Raw genomic sequence first — 15,044 nt, forward strand, 5'->3', positions numbered from 1 at the left:
AGCGAGACTCTGTCTCAAAAAAAAAAAAAAGTAGTACTGACTGACAGGATTTGCAATTGGATATGGGTTGTAGGTGTGTTGTAGGAAAAGACTGGGAAGCCGTCTAAGCAGTGGCTGCTCTGGTGGCTTTATTCTTGGAGAGGTCACCAGGAGAATAGCCTTCAATGAGTTCTAGTCCAGGTGGTAAGACAATGGGTACAATTGGTAAGACTGCGTGGATAGATACTAGTCTACTTATCTCTTGCCCTAGAGGCAGTTGGAGAAACAGCAGGGCATGCCACACCCAGAAGCTGGCTTGCATTGAAAGTGACCACTTCCCATCCTAAATGCATTTGCACGCGTGATGGGGCTGTTAAGGTGAGAGGAGTGAGGCAGAGTGAGGAACATTCAAATTTTGTTTGATATTTTGCTATCTAAAGGCCTATAAAGTATCTACTGTCATATTATCTGTGAAAGTAGAGGTCTCTTTTTTTCTTGTATTATTCCAAGAAATAGCATAGATTAATTTTTTTTAAAGCCTAATGCATAGGAAAAACAAAATGCAACCCCTTTTTAAAAGCCTTTAACTTTTTAAAAATGGTGCATTATTAGCCGGGCGCAGTGGCTCACAATCCCAGAACTTTAGGAGGCCGAGGCGGGGAGATCACCAGAGGTCAGGAGTTTGAAACCAGCCTGGCCAACATGGTGAAGCCCTGTCTCTACTAAAAATACAAAAATTAGCTGGGCATGTTGGTGGGTGCCTGTAGTCCCAGCTATTCAGGAGGCTGAGACAGGAGAATTGCTTGAACCCAGGAGGCGGAGGTTGCAGTGAGCCGAGATCACGCCACTGCACTCCAACCTGAGTGACAGTGAGACTCTGTCCGGGGGGGATAAAAAGGTACATTTGTGTGTGTGTGTGTGTGTGTGTGTGTGTGTGTGTGTTTTAATTAGACTTTATGTTTTACAGCAGTTTTAGGTTCACAGTGAAATGGAGCAGAAGGTACAGATTTCCCTTATACCCCCTGGGGAGCCTCCCTCATTGTCAACATCCTGCACAGGGTGGTACATGTGTTACAACTGATGAACACTTTTTTTGTAACTTTTTCTTTTTTTGAGATGGAGTCTCACTGTATTGCCCAGGCTTGGAGTTCAGTGGCACTATCTCGGCTTACTGCAGCCTCCATCTCTCAGGTTCAAGCAATTCTCTTGCCTCAGCCTCCCGAGTAGCTGGGATTATAGGCACCTGCCACCACACCTAGCTAATTTTTGTATTTTAAGTAGAGACGAGGTTCCACCATGTTGGCCAGGCTGGTCTTGAACTCCTGACCTCAAGTGGTCTGCCTCAGCTTTCCACAGTGCTGGGATTATAGGCGTAAGCCATCACACCCAACCAAACTTTTTTAACTTTTTAAAACTTGTTTTGAAAAAAATGTAAACCTATAGACAAGCAGGAAGGATAGTACAGTAAACTCATATACAGAAAATCTAGATTAACAAGATAATAACTTTTTTATTGTGGTAAAATGCACATAACAAAATTAACTGTTTTATTTTTTGTTGTTGTGTATTTTTATTATTATTATTATTATTATTTTGAGACAGGGTCTCACTCTATTGCCCAAGCTGCAGTGCAGTGGCACAAACAAGACTCACTGCAGCCTCAACCTCCCCAGCTCAAGTGATCCTCCTACCTTAGCCTCCTGAGTAGCTAGGACTACAGGCATGAGCCCCCAGGCCCAGCTAATTTTTTTATTTTTTGTAGAGATAGGGTCTCACTGTATTGCCTAGACTGGTCTCGAACTCCTGGGCTCAAATGATCCTCCTGTCTTGACTTCCCACGGTGTTGGGATTACAGGCGCCAGTCACCACATCTGGCCAGAATTGACCATTTTATTTTGTTTCTTTGAGACAGGGTGTCACTCTGTCATCCAGGCTGGAGTGCAGTGGCACCAAAATTTACAATTTTAAAGTGTCGATTCAGTGACATCGACTACATTCAGTGTTGTGCAACCATCACTACTTCCTAGTTCCAGAACTTTTTCATAAATAATGACATTAGCCACACATGCTTTATTCTCTCTACTACTGCTGCTACTGCTACAACTACTGATTATTATTTTTTGATTGTTATTTTCTGGAACTTTGGCATTTAAATAACAAATATCATAATCCTTTAACCCTAAATACTTAAGTATCTCCTAACATCAAGAATGTTCTCTTTTATTATATTGTTTATTAAATTCAGGAAGTTTATGATATGAGAGTATTATTAAATATATTGTTTGTTTTCATATGTTGCTACTTGTCCCAATACTGACCTGTAGGGAAATTTTGGGTTTATAGCCCAAATTTCTATGTAGGAACACCTAGAACTGCATTTTGTTGTCATGTGTATTTTGAAATAGTTTTTTAGCCTTTTTTTTTTTTCTTTTTTTGGTCTTTTATGACATTGACTCCTTGAAGATTATAGGCTAGGTTTTTTGTTTATTTTTTTGTAGAATGACCTTCAGTTGAGTTTGTCTTATTGTTTTCTCATGATTAGGTTGGTTTGTGTTTTGGGCAGGAATACCATATAGGTGGTAATGTCTTCTCCAAACATCAGTCAGGAGGCATTGAATGTCACGTATCGTGCTGGTAACTTCGGTCTCCTGGTTGAGACTTTTTAATGGCACTTAAAAGAATTTTTTTGGTGGGATTTCAAATTGCAGAGGTGATCAAATGTATATTTCTAGTGACCAGTGTGCAAAAGATGAACCTTTGACTTTTTTTTTTTCTTAATCATTTCTCATGTTAGGGTGGTGATGATGTCATGGCCTGCGTCCATGATGACAATGGCAGGGTCCGCATACAGCACTTCTATAATGTAGGCCAGTGGGCAAAGGAGATTCAGAGAAACCCTGCCAGAGATGAAGAAGGAGTTTTTGAGAATAATCGCGTCACCTGCAGATTTAAACGCCCTGTGAATGTTCCCAGAGATGAAACAATTGTTGATCTGCATTTGAGTTGGTATTATCTGTTTGCTTGGGGTCCAGCCATTCAGGGTAAGCTTACATTTTAGCATCTGGATTAAACACCAGACATCACTGTGCTTGTGTTCATTCTTAATTGAAGTCACACTGTGTGCACAAGAGAGCGATAAGCACTCTGGGTCATTTAAAGGAAAAGGAGATGCGACTCCTACCTTCAGAAGGTTATAATGGACTTATTATAATGGACTTATTATACAGACGAACAAATGAACAGTTATACACATGCAAAGCTACAGCAGTACAAGATAGTATGTCATGAGTGATGTGCTTAATGAAACAGATCATACATCTGCTGTATGTAGGGCTCTGTTGAATTCTCCCAGCATTCTCATTTACTCCTCACCATGTCCTTGAGAGGTATAGGTATTATTGTCCAGGTTTTAGAGAGATTAAGAAACTTGCTCAAGGTTATACAACTAATTAGTAGAAGAATTAAAATTCAATCCTAAGTGTCTGACCCCAAAGCCCATGAATACTCTTAACTCCTATGCTGTAAATATAAAAAGACTGAACAGGGGCAAGATGTGGTGGCTCAAGCTATAATCCCAGCACTTTGGGAGGATGGTTTGAACCCAGGAGTTCAAGACCAGCCTGGACACTATAGTGAGACCCTGTCTCCATTCAAAAAAAAAAAAAAGAGGAAGAAAGAAATAATAACAAGTACTGAACAGGAAGGGCTTCTGGAGACTTCTCCAGAGATTGATACCAGGCATTTCATTAGGGCCCACTTTGTGACTATTCTGTTAGTCACAAATCTACCAAATTATCCCATAGTTTAACCCATTACTCCTTAAATATTTATGTGTATAGGAATTACCTGGCTATATTGTTAAAGTGCAGTTTTCTGTAGGTTTTCCCCTCTCCTCTCCCCTCCCCTCCCTTCCCCTCCCCTCCTCTCCCAGGGTCTTGCTCCGTCACCCAGGCTGAAGTGCAATGAAACAATCACAGCTCACTGCAGCCTCCCCCTCCCAGGTTTAAGTGACCCTCCCACCTCAGCCTCCCAAGTAGCTGGGACTACAGGCATGCACCACCATGCCTGGCTAACTTTTTTTTTTTCTTTTTTTGTAGAGACGGGGTTTCGCCACATTGCGCAGGCTGGTCTTGAACTCCTGGGCTCAAGCGATCCACCAGCTTTGACCTCCCTGAGTGCTGGGATTACAGGTGTGAGCTACCGCACCTGGCAAGATTCTACATTTCTCATAAGCTCCCTAGTCATGCTGGTTCATTGATGACCTCATTTTGGGTGGCAAGACTCTGCAGCATTTCCCCAAAAAAGACCCAAGGATATCATGAGACCTTTTAGAGACTGCTAAAATCAAGTTAAACTGAGCCTTGAGCATTCCTTCTGGTTGATTAGCCTGAGGGCCTGCTCAAGAATGGAAGTGAGTTTGGTTTGCAGTCCTTGCACTGAGAACTCATTCCGGCTCCTGGTAATTGCATCTTTCTTTACTGTGTGCTCATCAACTATGTGCTGCCTAATCTGATCTGGTTGTTTTTTTCCTTCAATTGGTTTCCACCGATCAGCCCAGAGATGACATAATCTACCTTTTATTTTGCCTGTTGCCAACTGGGAAGACACTTGGCTGCCTCCAGATTGGGGACACCTTTTCCATTTGCTAATTTCCCTGATTACCAACAGTGGCGCTGCAGTTATAACTTCAATTCCTTTCGGTACCCTGGGAAATAAATTATATCTCAGCCTGGAGAAATGGAGTCATCTAAAATAGTGGGATTTGAAGTCTAAAAATTTGAGTCTGAGTATTGGTTCTGCCCCTTGGTAGCTGTATAATATTTAGCCTGTTATTTAATTTCTGAATTTCATTTCCTTATATCTAAAGTGGGGATAATAATACTTCCTATTCCATGGAATTATTGTAAGGATTAAGTGAAAACAAGTATTTTAAGTTGCTTTACCAATTGGAAAAAGCTGTATTTTCAGGTCATCTTTTTACATACATGGCAGATATGGCAGACTAGCCTAAAGTTCAAAACCTTCTCCAAATCTGGTCCTGCTTTACCTGATAAGCTCTCTCAAGACTTCTGTTCTTCTCACTAACTCTAAGCAAACAGGCACATTCGTACCCCATATACAGGCTTCTGCTTTTCTTGTTTCCTGAATACCCTTCTTTTTTTTTTTTTTTTTTTTGAGATGGAATCTCACTCTGTTGCCCAGACTGGAGTGCAATGGCATGGTCTTGGCTCAGTTCAACCTCAGCTTCCCAGGTTCAAGCGATTCTCCTGCCTCAGCCTCCCGAGTAGCTGGGATTACAGGCACCCACCACCACACCCAGCTAACTTTTGTATTTTTAGTAGAGATGGGTGTCACCATGTTGGCCAGGCGGGTCTCAAACTCCTGACCTCGTGATCTGCCCACCTCAGCCTCCCAAGTGCTGGGATTACCGGCATGAGCCACCACTCCTGGCCTCCTGAATGCCCTTTTAATGCCTCTTTACTGATTATATCCTACTCATTCTCCTAAGGTCTCTGTAAGGGGAAAAACTTTGAACTAAGGCTTGAAAGGGGTATGAGGTTGGATTTCACTCAAGGAAGGCATGAACTGCAGACACATAGTTGAGCAGCCCATGCAGGTGACCAATGAGCTGAGGTTAGGTAGGAGAGGTGAGTGGGATCTATTGAGAGAAAAATCTGCTCTGTTACCCAGTCTGGAATGCAGTGAAACAATCACAGCTCACTGCAGCCTCCACCTCCCAGGTTTAAGTGATCCTCCCCGCTCAGCCTCCCAAGTATCTGAAACTACAGGCATACAAACCTGAGAAGTTTGATTTTTGCTAACTGGGGCCAGCACGGACACTAAGCAGGGACCTGGACATGACAAGTTTGGCAGGGCTTCCCTAGCAGATAGGACCTTAAAAACCCTCACTCTGAGCCCTATTCCTAAGGAGACCTTTGCACTGAATGCATATGCCTTAGTCTCCCTAACCCAAGTTTCATATGGATTATTCAGAAGGTCAGATGCTTTCAATCAACTGAAGATCATTAAATATATTTTAACACAGTCTGTACTTCTTGCCACTTGTAACCAAATTAAAAGAAAGTTTCCCATCGAAAGACTTGTTTGGTACCTTAATCATCCCACTTTCTGTACCATTCTACCCTAATCTGCCAGACACACAGACACACACCCAGCATACCACACTCCCTCTGGCATGGCCTGGGCAGGCTACTAAGTGTCTCACAGACAGTAGAGGAGGGCTTCCATCTGTAAGGGAGATGTTAGGAGTTGCTGATGATCCATATATATACACATGTATATATATGTGTACACATGTACACATCCATACATATATATGTATATGTTGATGATACACCTATATATACAAGATAGATTTGAAGGAAAAAAGTTAGTAGTCTCTGCTGTTTGAAAGAAAAATATAGTTTGCCCTTTTGGGTATTAATAAGACAAAACTCATTAGAGCCATTTAAAGAAGACAATCATACAATAATCATAATCATACAATATTGTATGATTATGACTAGGAGTCTTAAAATTTGGATGCCAGGAAACAGACCAACAGCATTGTTCCTATAGGGGAGTGCAGATTAATGAGAACTAGTCTTTTTGGATAAATTTAACTAATTTCTATGTTCTTCATCATATGTACAATGATAGAGAATTCTGATAACTCAAATACCTGAATCCAGATCTTTGTAACCACTGCTTATGTATTCAACACTAAATAGACTTTTGATTTTTCCATTGTTTGCCTATACCATTATAAATCTGTTCTTTTTCAATTGCCCCCCACCCTTCTCCTTTTTTCTTAAAGGCTCTATCACTCGACATGATATAGACTCACCACCAGCTTCAGAGCGTGTTGTCAGTATTTACAAGTATGAAGACATTTTTATGCCATCAGCTGCCTATCAAACCTTCTCATCTCCATTTTGTTTGCTTCTGATTGTTGCTCTGACCTTCTACCTATTGATGGGAACCCCCTAACCACAACTGCAGGGCCAACAGATTACATGGATTGGGAAGTCTTTAGTATAAATATATTTTTAAAGAATATCCAGTATAATTTTAGCTTCAATTATTTAAGGAAAAAAACCCTCATATAATTTCAGCTTTTTGGGAGAAAGAACAAGCTTCTTTTCTAGTCAAAGAAGATTGTTTAATAATGACCCTATACTTTTGGAATGTACTTACACCTTTTCTAAGCACTTTCAAATATGTTTTCTTCTATAACTTCGCAACATCTGTGAGTTGGATTGATGAAAATTATGATTGCCATCTTCCTGAATGGGATTTGAGACCCAAAAAGACCGCCTTTTTATGATCCACATACCATATAACTTTGGCTAGAAATGAAAAATAGAAAGGCAGAGAAATAATTAGGTATAGAAATAATGTCTCAAAACAGTCTTAACTATGAGTGCCATAGCACAGAGAGTTATTTTGAGTATTACTAGGGAGAACTTTACTGAATGTCATAAGTTCACAGTCAGCCTTTTGGGGAGAAGAACTTTCAAATCTCCGTAAAGCAGAAGTGCTTTTGGATATTACGCAGCCAGTGGGGAGATTGGAGGAAAATACAATGATACGAAAATAGTTCATATTTATTTGAAATTTTGGCCAAGCACGGTGGCTCACGCCTGTAATCCCAGCACTTTAGGAGGCCGAGATAGGCAGATCACCTGAGGTCAGGAGTTCGAGACCAGCCCGGCCAACATGGTGAAACCCCATCTCTATTAAAAAGTACAAAAATGAGCCAGGCGTGGTGGTGCACACCTGTAATCCCAGCTACTCAGGAGGCTGAGGCAGGAGAATTGCTGGAACCCAGGAGGCGGAGGTTGCAGTGAGTCGAGATTGTGCCACTGTACTCCAGCCTAGGTGACAGAGCCAGACTCTGTCTCAAAAATAACTAACTAAATAATATTTATTTGAAATTTCTTCTCAGTTAGAGAGTAGCTATGATAAAACATTTTTACTTATTTGGAAAGGTTAGAGACCAAACTGTGAGCATTCCTGAAGATGTAAAGTTGTGTTAATGATATTTTAAAAAAAAAAGGGAATTCTTAGCAGTTAAAATTTGAACTTTTCTACCACTGAATTTTATAAAACTAAGGTATTCATCTGTGGTTACAGTGAATTCTCTTGTCAGAGCCAGCATGCATTAAGTATGATTTAAAATGTTTTGTATTTTTTTTTTTTTGAGATGAATTTTCCGTCTTGTCACCCAGACTGGAGTACAACAGCATGATCTCAACTCACTGCAACCTCCACCTCCCAGATTCAAGCGATTCTCCTGCCTCAGCCTCCTGAGTAGCTGGGATTACAGGCACGTGCCACTATGCCTGGCTAATTTTTTTGTATTTATAGTAGAGACAGAGTTTCACCATGTTAGTCAGGCTGGTCTCGAACTCCTGACCTCAGGTGATCCGCCTGCCTTGTCCTCCCAAAGTGCTGGGATTACAGGTGTGAGCCACGGCGCCTCGCCTAAAAATGTATTATATCAGACAAAACATCTTAGTAAAAATTTAGGGCATTTTAATAATAAGCCAACAGCTTTTGAGACTGTAGAGATTTAGAGTAGAATTTTTTTTTATGAGGTGGCTTTTAAAAAAAAATTTGAAAATGGGAAAATGACCCATAAAGTGAATTCACCTAGAATATCCATTTAAAATGTTCAGACTTGTGGCTGAGTGCGGTGTTTCACACCTGTAATCCCAGCACTTTGGGAGGCCGAGGCAGGCGGGTCACCTGAGGTCAGGAGTTCGAGACCAGCCTGACCAACATGGCAAAACCTTGTCTCTACTAAAAATACAAAAATTAACCGGGTGTGGTGGTACGCGCCTGTAATCCCAGCTACTAGGGAAGCTGAGACACGAGAATCACTTGAACCTGGGAGGCAGAGTTTACAGTGAACTGAGATTGCGCCACTCACACTCTAGCCTGGGCAACAGAGGGAGACCCTGTCTCAAAAAAATAAGTAAAATAAAATGTTCAGACTTAAAAACTGGACAGGTAGTCAGCATAATTCATAATAATGCCTTCACATATGCTTTTTTTCTAAAGGAGCCCCAAAGTTCCTTTGTTCCAAATGTCTGTGCTAACAGCCCATTTTGAGGAGAGAAGTCTGCAGGTATAGTTAGTGTTGCTGAGACATTTCCACTGTGGCATTCTAGAGTTCTCTGGCTTGCCCTTGTTGCTTTAAAGCTGGTTCCAACTTTGTGGGCTTTATGATTGAACAACACTGGTGATTGTGATTTCTAATACCACCCTCCAGGTTCATGTCACAGGTGAAAGTCTGCCTGTGAGGAGAGCTTTCACATTCTCCTGGAGTTGAACCAAAATAAGGAAAACATCAACAAGCACAGTTACCAAAAGTTTGCAAGGGACAGAGGAGAAATACTGTTCATTGCAGATGGGGAGAAATTAAATGACATCAAGTGCATAATGGAACTGGGTAGGATTCAAACTCAGGTCCCCTGGTTCAAGTCCTTGACTTCACTCTGGTCATGGCTAAGTCTGGCCTGTGCCTCATCTTCTCAGCTCTAGCGGCTGTTTAGAGGTGAAGATACTGATAGGCAGGCACCCACGTTGTAAATAAGAAGCAAATATTTTTATATTTCTCTCTCTTATGTGTATAATATTTGAGCTATAAACCGGTTAAAACGAAAGAGAGACTTCAGCTTAGTAGCAGGCAGGGAAGGAAGAAGTGAATGCAGCTTCCTTCCTCTTACATTTCTAATCAAGCTAATTATTTCACTAATGATTTCTCATTTGATTACCTGTTTTGCTTATTTATGCTTAGAACTTTCAGTGACTTCTCAGTGCCATTAAGGTAAAATGAAGTCATTTCTGTGACCTGCAATATCATCGTTTGCCACTCCTCCCCGTTTGCTATGTCTTAGCAAGACTGAGAGGCTCTCAGTTCTTCAGACCTGCTCTATCTCACCTCTCATTTTGTTCATATTCTCCACCTCTTGTGCTTGATGAACTCCTACTCACCTATCAGGTCACAACTTAAATATTTTTTCCTCCAGATCTCTGGACTACATAGGTCCAGGCCCCTATCAAATGCTCCCATAGCACATTAGGCTTCCTCAGCAACATGCTCATCATACTTTTCTAGAATTGCTGGCTTGTCTTCCTTGTTATCTCCCTAATGCAGAGACCATTACTCATCATTGTAGCAGACATTTATCCATAGCAGGCACTCAGCAAACATTTGTGGAATGAATGTATATGTGAAACTCTACTTTTATGGCAAGTTTGTTTGGTTCAGAAGGCTTGCCTTTCATGTATATTATGAGACTGGCCAACATTTTTATATTCTTCCTCCTGTGCTCAAACCGTAAATAATTATGTTAGCAAACACTGAACTTTGTCTTTTGAAAAATAAATAGAAACATCCTTAGTAACAGTACTAACAAGAATTCACACCAGTGATACAGATGGCCTTTGACCATTATCTCAGAGAACAACCAATTGATAGACATGCTGAAGTAGTAACTCCGCAGACTTCAGTTTCATTCATCCCTACTTAATATAAGAGAATTAACTTCTATTTTATGTCTGTATTCCCATTTTCTAATATACTACTTGTCACAGAGGAGATGCCCAACCAGTGTTTTCTGTAAAGCACCTGAACTGATTAATAATAATGCTAGTGAAATGTATTTATTGCTGCTCTAAGCACTTTACACGAATTAACTCATTTAATCCTTACCGCAACCATAGGAAGTAGATTCTATTATTTATCCAATTTTACAGATGAAAAAACTGAGGCTGGTCATTTGACATAAATTACCAGTGCTGGCCAGGACTTTAGAGACCATTTAATCCAATGCTCTTATTTTACAGAGGTGCAGCTGAAGCCTAAGTAAGTGATACGATTTCCTACACATTCATGCACCTTCATGCACATCCACTAAAACTTCTATTAAATGGAACCGACTATCCACACTCCAATTAGCTAGGTGCCTTCTCCCCCCCCCCCCATTTAGTAATTTACAATTAATTGGAGGACTTTTTATAGTTATATTTAGAGGAAAGGAGCATGTTTTACTTTATATCAACTTTCTTCTCTGCTGAAAAACATTTTGATTCTTTATTTCACCAGTCATTTTAGTTCTTTCAATAGGGTTAATACACAGATCAAACAAGACTTAAATACATTTTTAACAATTTGACAATTTAAAAGTGAATTGCCTAAAACCTAGGTCTTCTAAGTTGGAGCCCAATGCTTTTTTTATTGCTCCACTGTAGTCAAAGGTGAATATATAAATGTGATTTCAGATAAAATGCAGAAGCTGTATTTAATTAAGTTGGCTTTTGTCATGAAAGAAATCAGAAAGTTTGGACAACTCAGGAATGGATTTCCATCCTAGATGGTACTTACTACTATTTCTGGAATTAAGTTTACTGTCTATATTCAGGATTTTGTGCATAAGAGATGTGACCACTGAGGTTGTGTGTCATTCTTAGTTCTAATCCAAGGGTCAGCAAACTTAGTCTCTGTTAAGGGTCAGATACTAGTTTTTTGGCTTTTCAGTCTGTTTGGCTCTGCTATAAACAATACATAAATGAATGAGCATGGCTATGTTCCAATTAAATTTAACTGACACTGAACTTTGAATTTCATATGCTTTTCAAATGTCACAAATGTTTTCCTTTTGATTTTTTTTTAAAAAGCCATTAAAAAATCCAAAGACCATTCTTAGCTTGCAGTCTGCACAAAAACAGGAAGCAGGCTGGGTTTGCTGATGGATTGTGGTTTTCCCACCCTTGTTCTTAGACAGGGACACACCAATATATCATGAATGTTGTAAAGGATACTGCCAGTAATGTATTATTACTGGTTAGTTGTAAGAAGATCAAAGTTAGTGAATAATTTGTTTTTAAAATGAATTATTGTTGATTTATTTTTATAGTGATTATTTATTTTAAAATGGCACAGGGCATTCTCATGCTCTTGCATTCTAATATATTTTCTGGAATTGATGCAAAAGTGGTGGCAGTAAAGTACAGAGCTGACTAAGCAGCAGTTTTGTCTTAAGTGTGGTGATCGTGGACAACGATTACTGCTGAACTGCTCTTCATGGTAAGGATTTCAGTGTTTCAGAGTAATTCATTAACCTAGAGATGTTTTAAAAAGTTGTATCAAAATCTGCTGCACCATGGGAGTGTTTTACACGTGTGATGTACATCTACCTTATGTACCATAATGGAAAAATGTTTGAGAACCACTGCACTAGGCCAAAGGCTGGGATGTGTATACTTTGCTGTCGTGTATAATTGTATGTCCTTGTTCTCTAAACAGAATTGGTTATGTTTACTGAACAGTTAGGTGGTTCTCTGTGTGTTTATATACACAGATGATCCCCAAATTGGATGGTTCAACTTCAGAGTTTTCAAACTTACAATAATATGAAAGTGATATACATTCGGTACACTCCTACAACTTACAATGGGGTTATGTCCCATAAGTGTTTGACTTATGATATTTTTCAACTTACGATTGATGGGTTTGCTGAGACGTAACCCTCTTGTAACTTGAGGAGCATCTGTATATTTGTACATACATGATGGTGTGTGTTTATACATAAATGCCTGTATATACACACCATGAGCATTTGAAGGTCTTTGTCAAGGTTATTTCTGTTTCTGATCTCTTGCGTACTGTAAAACCCAAGAGATAGAACATTATGCATATTACAGGCAAAACTATGCTTGAGTTTATAGCAATGTAGTTTGTAGAAAGGATTCCTGGATCTTTTACTAAGCCTTGCTTCCTCCATTCAACATTATGTGAATTGTTAAGAACATATAAAGTACCACTGTTGAATGTGACTTTTCTATACTGTTAGTTAAGAAACCGAAACTAGTGTTAGCTGAGTAACTGGCATGTTGATGCAACCTATACAGGTTTTGTATTTAATTAGGTTCCTTATTCAGTTATTCAAGTATCCAGTTATTTAGTTTCAAGTTAGATTTCTTTGTTTTTATATTTAATAAAAGACTTGCATATAAGTTCCTCTTCAGGAAAATAGTGGCTAGGCTAGTGTGATTTTTAAGTATGTCTGGCAACTCAAAATGTAATGGAATCATCAAGCTATTTGGGATTTTTAACATAAAATACACTGCTGCTTGATTAATGTGTTCAGTTTTCCCCTGGATATTTGCTATTAGGCTGATAGCCATTCAGTTGGATTCTTCTGGAGAGTAATTGATTCTCTAAGGTAATGGGGTGCTGCAGTGGGTGTGGCATTCACCCAGGTCACTAGAGTCCTACCTGTTTCATCACATAGAAGGCCCTGGCCATGGGGAAGAGTGAATGCAGCTTCTCCGGATGCCTTATTCCCACAGACATGCTGATATGCTGGAACAATCTGGCTCCAGGAGTATTAATATACTTTTTTGAGACTGTCTACAAAATACTATTTTGTAAAAACTATGCCTTTACATAGACATTGATAGGTTATATTTCTTTTATAACAATTGTGTACCTAATGTTCGATTGTGATTAATTTTGAGATTTATGTATATTTATAAGCCTGTCTCATGTAAATTTTTACTCTAAGATGTGTAGCACATTACTAATAAAGACATGGATTTCTATTTATGTAAAGTAATTGTAGCAATATTCCTAGATGCTACCTAAATGATTGTTCTGTCCGTTTGCCATCATAAATACTTTTATCTTTGGATGATTATGTTAGTCAGAATATGTTAACTAGGTTTAAACTTTAAAATAAGAATTCGCAACGTAGTTTGAAATTCTTCCTGTTGATGTAATTAAAGTTAGTTTATAATTCCTTATTGCTTTGCTCTGGTACATTTTTCTTTTTCTGTTTCTTGTTTTAAATCTTTCATCGGTAAAGTCACTCTCATTTCTCCCTGAATCTATAGACCTTGGAGAAGACGATAGCCTGTCTTGTCTGACAGAGGAAAATCATGTTGCTGTCATCAGGTAAAAATCCCTGTAGAGACACAATTTGTAAAATGTAATCTTACATTTATAGCTTTGGTTTAATACTTTATTAGGTAGTGAATGGAGGCCTATAATCCCATTTCAAGTGTATCATTTGGTTAATTCACATGGCCAGCTCTAAGAATTTCAATAATCGGCCTTATTGGCAACTAAATCATATAATACGTTGAGAATAATTAGAGTTTAGTTGTAGAGCATAATGAACCACCAGGGAGGTCGTTGAGCTGCCAGTACTACAGGGGCTAGCTTGAGAAGATCAAGGAATGGCACGTTAAGAAAGAATCAGGCATTACCACATTCTGCATTCGAGGCTCTAATTTTCACACACACACACACAAAAAACTTCAAATATTTTGTCCTTTGTTTAGTAATTCTGCTTGTTCCGTGTAGTATTTATTTTGCAGGATCCTGAGTGGGTAGCCCAGCTGTGAAACCTGAGCCTGGCTGGTGTTTGACTTGGAGATTTCTTAGGGCTCAGTCACAGGTACAAGGATCAGATGATCAGATGATAAGCTATAAGAAGAGACAGAGGAACTGCAATGGACATAAGAGTCACCTGCATCCAGGAGGTTAAGAAGCTTTCACCACTCATTCAATCAATCAATCAATCAATATTTATTTATGTATTATTTTATTTGTTGATTTATTTTTATTTATTTATTTTGAGATGGAGTTGTCCTCTGTCGCCCAGGCTGGAGTGCAATGGCGCAATCTCGGCTCACTGCAAGCTCCACCTCCCAGGTTCATGCCATTCTCCTGCCTCAGCCTCCTGAGTAGCTGACACTATAGGTGCCTGCCACCACGCCCAGCTAATTTTTTCTATTTTTTAGTAGAGACGGGGTTTCACCATGTTAGCCAGGATGGTCTCGATCTCCTGACCTCGTGATCCGCCCGCCTTGGCCTCCCAAAGTGTTGGGATTACAGGCTTGAGCCACCGCACCCGGCCTATTTTACTTTTTTTAGACAGGGTCTTGCTCTGTCACCCAGGCCAGAGTGCAGTGGCACGATCAGAGCTCACTGCAGCCTCGACCTCGTGGGCTCAAAAGATCCTCCCACTCAACCTCCCAAAGTGCTGGGA

At 39.7% G+C, this 15,044-nt stretch overlaps 1 protein-coding gene across 2 annotated transcripts in view; it reads left to right on the forward strand.

Annotated features, from left to right (window-relative positions):
* Positions 1-7,605, forward strand: part of FRRS1L (ferric chelate reductase 1 like) — a 31,113-nt gene extending 23,508 nt beyond the window's left edge. The window contains 2 exon segments of one of the 2 annotated variants that reach the window (NM_001194376.2): positions 2,774-3,020; positions 6,797-7,123. In NM_001194376.2, the coding sequence (NP_001181305.2) occupies positions 2,774-3,020; positions 6,797-6,969 (420 nt within the window). In that variant the 3' untranslated portion in view covers positions 6,970-7,123. 2 annotated transcript variants of the gene reach the window in all.
* The last annotated feature ends 7,439 nt before the right edge of the window (positions 7,606-15,044 follow it).

The sequence above is a fragment of the Macaca mulatta genome, chromosome 15 (assembly GCF_049350105.2).
Source record: "Macaca mulatta isolate MMU2019108-1 chromosome 15, T2T-MMU8v2.0, whole genome shotgun sequence".
Classification (NCBI taxonomy): domain Eukaryota; kingdom Metazoa; phylum Chordata; class Mammalia; order Primates; family Cercopithecidae; genus Macaca; species Macaca mulatta.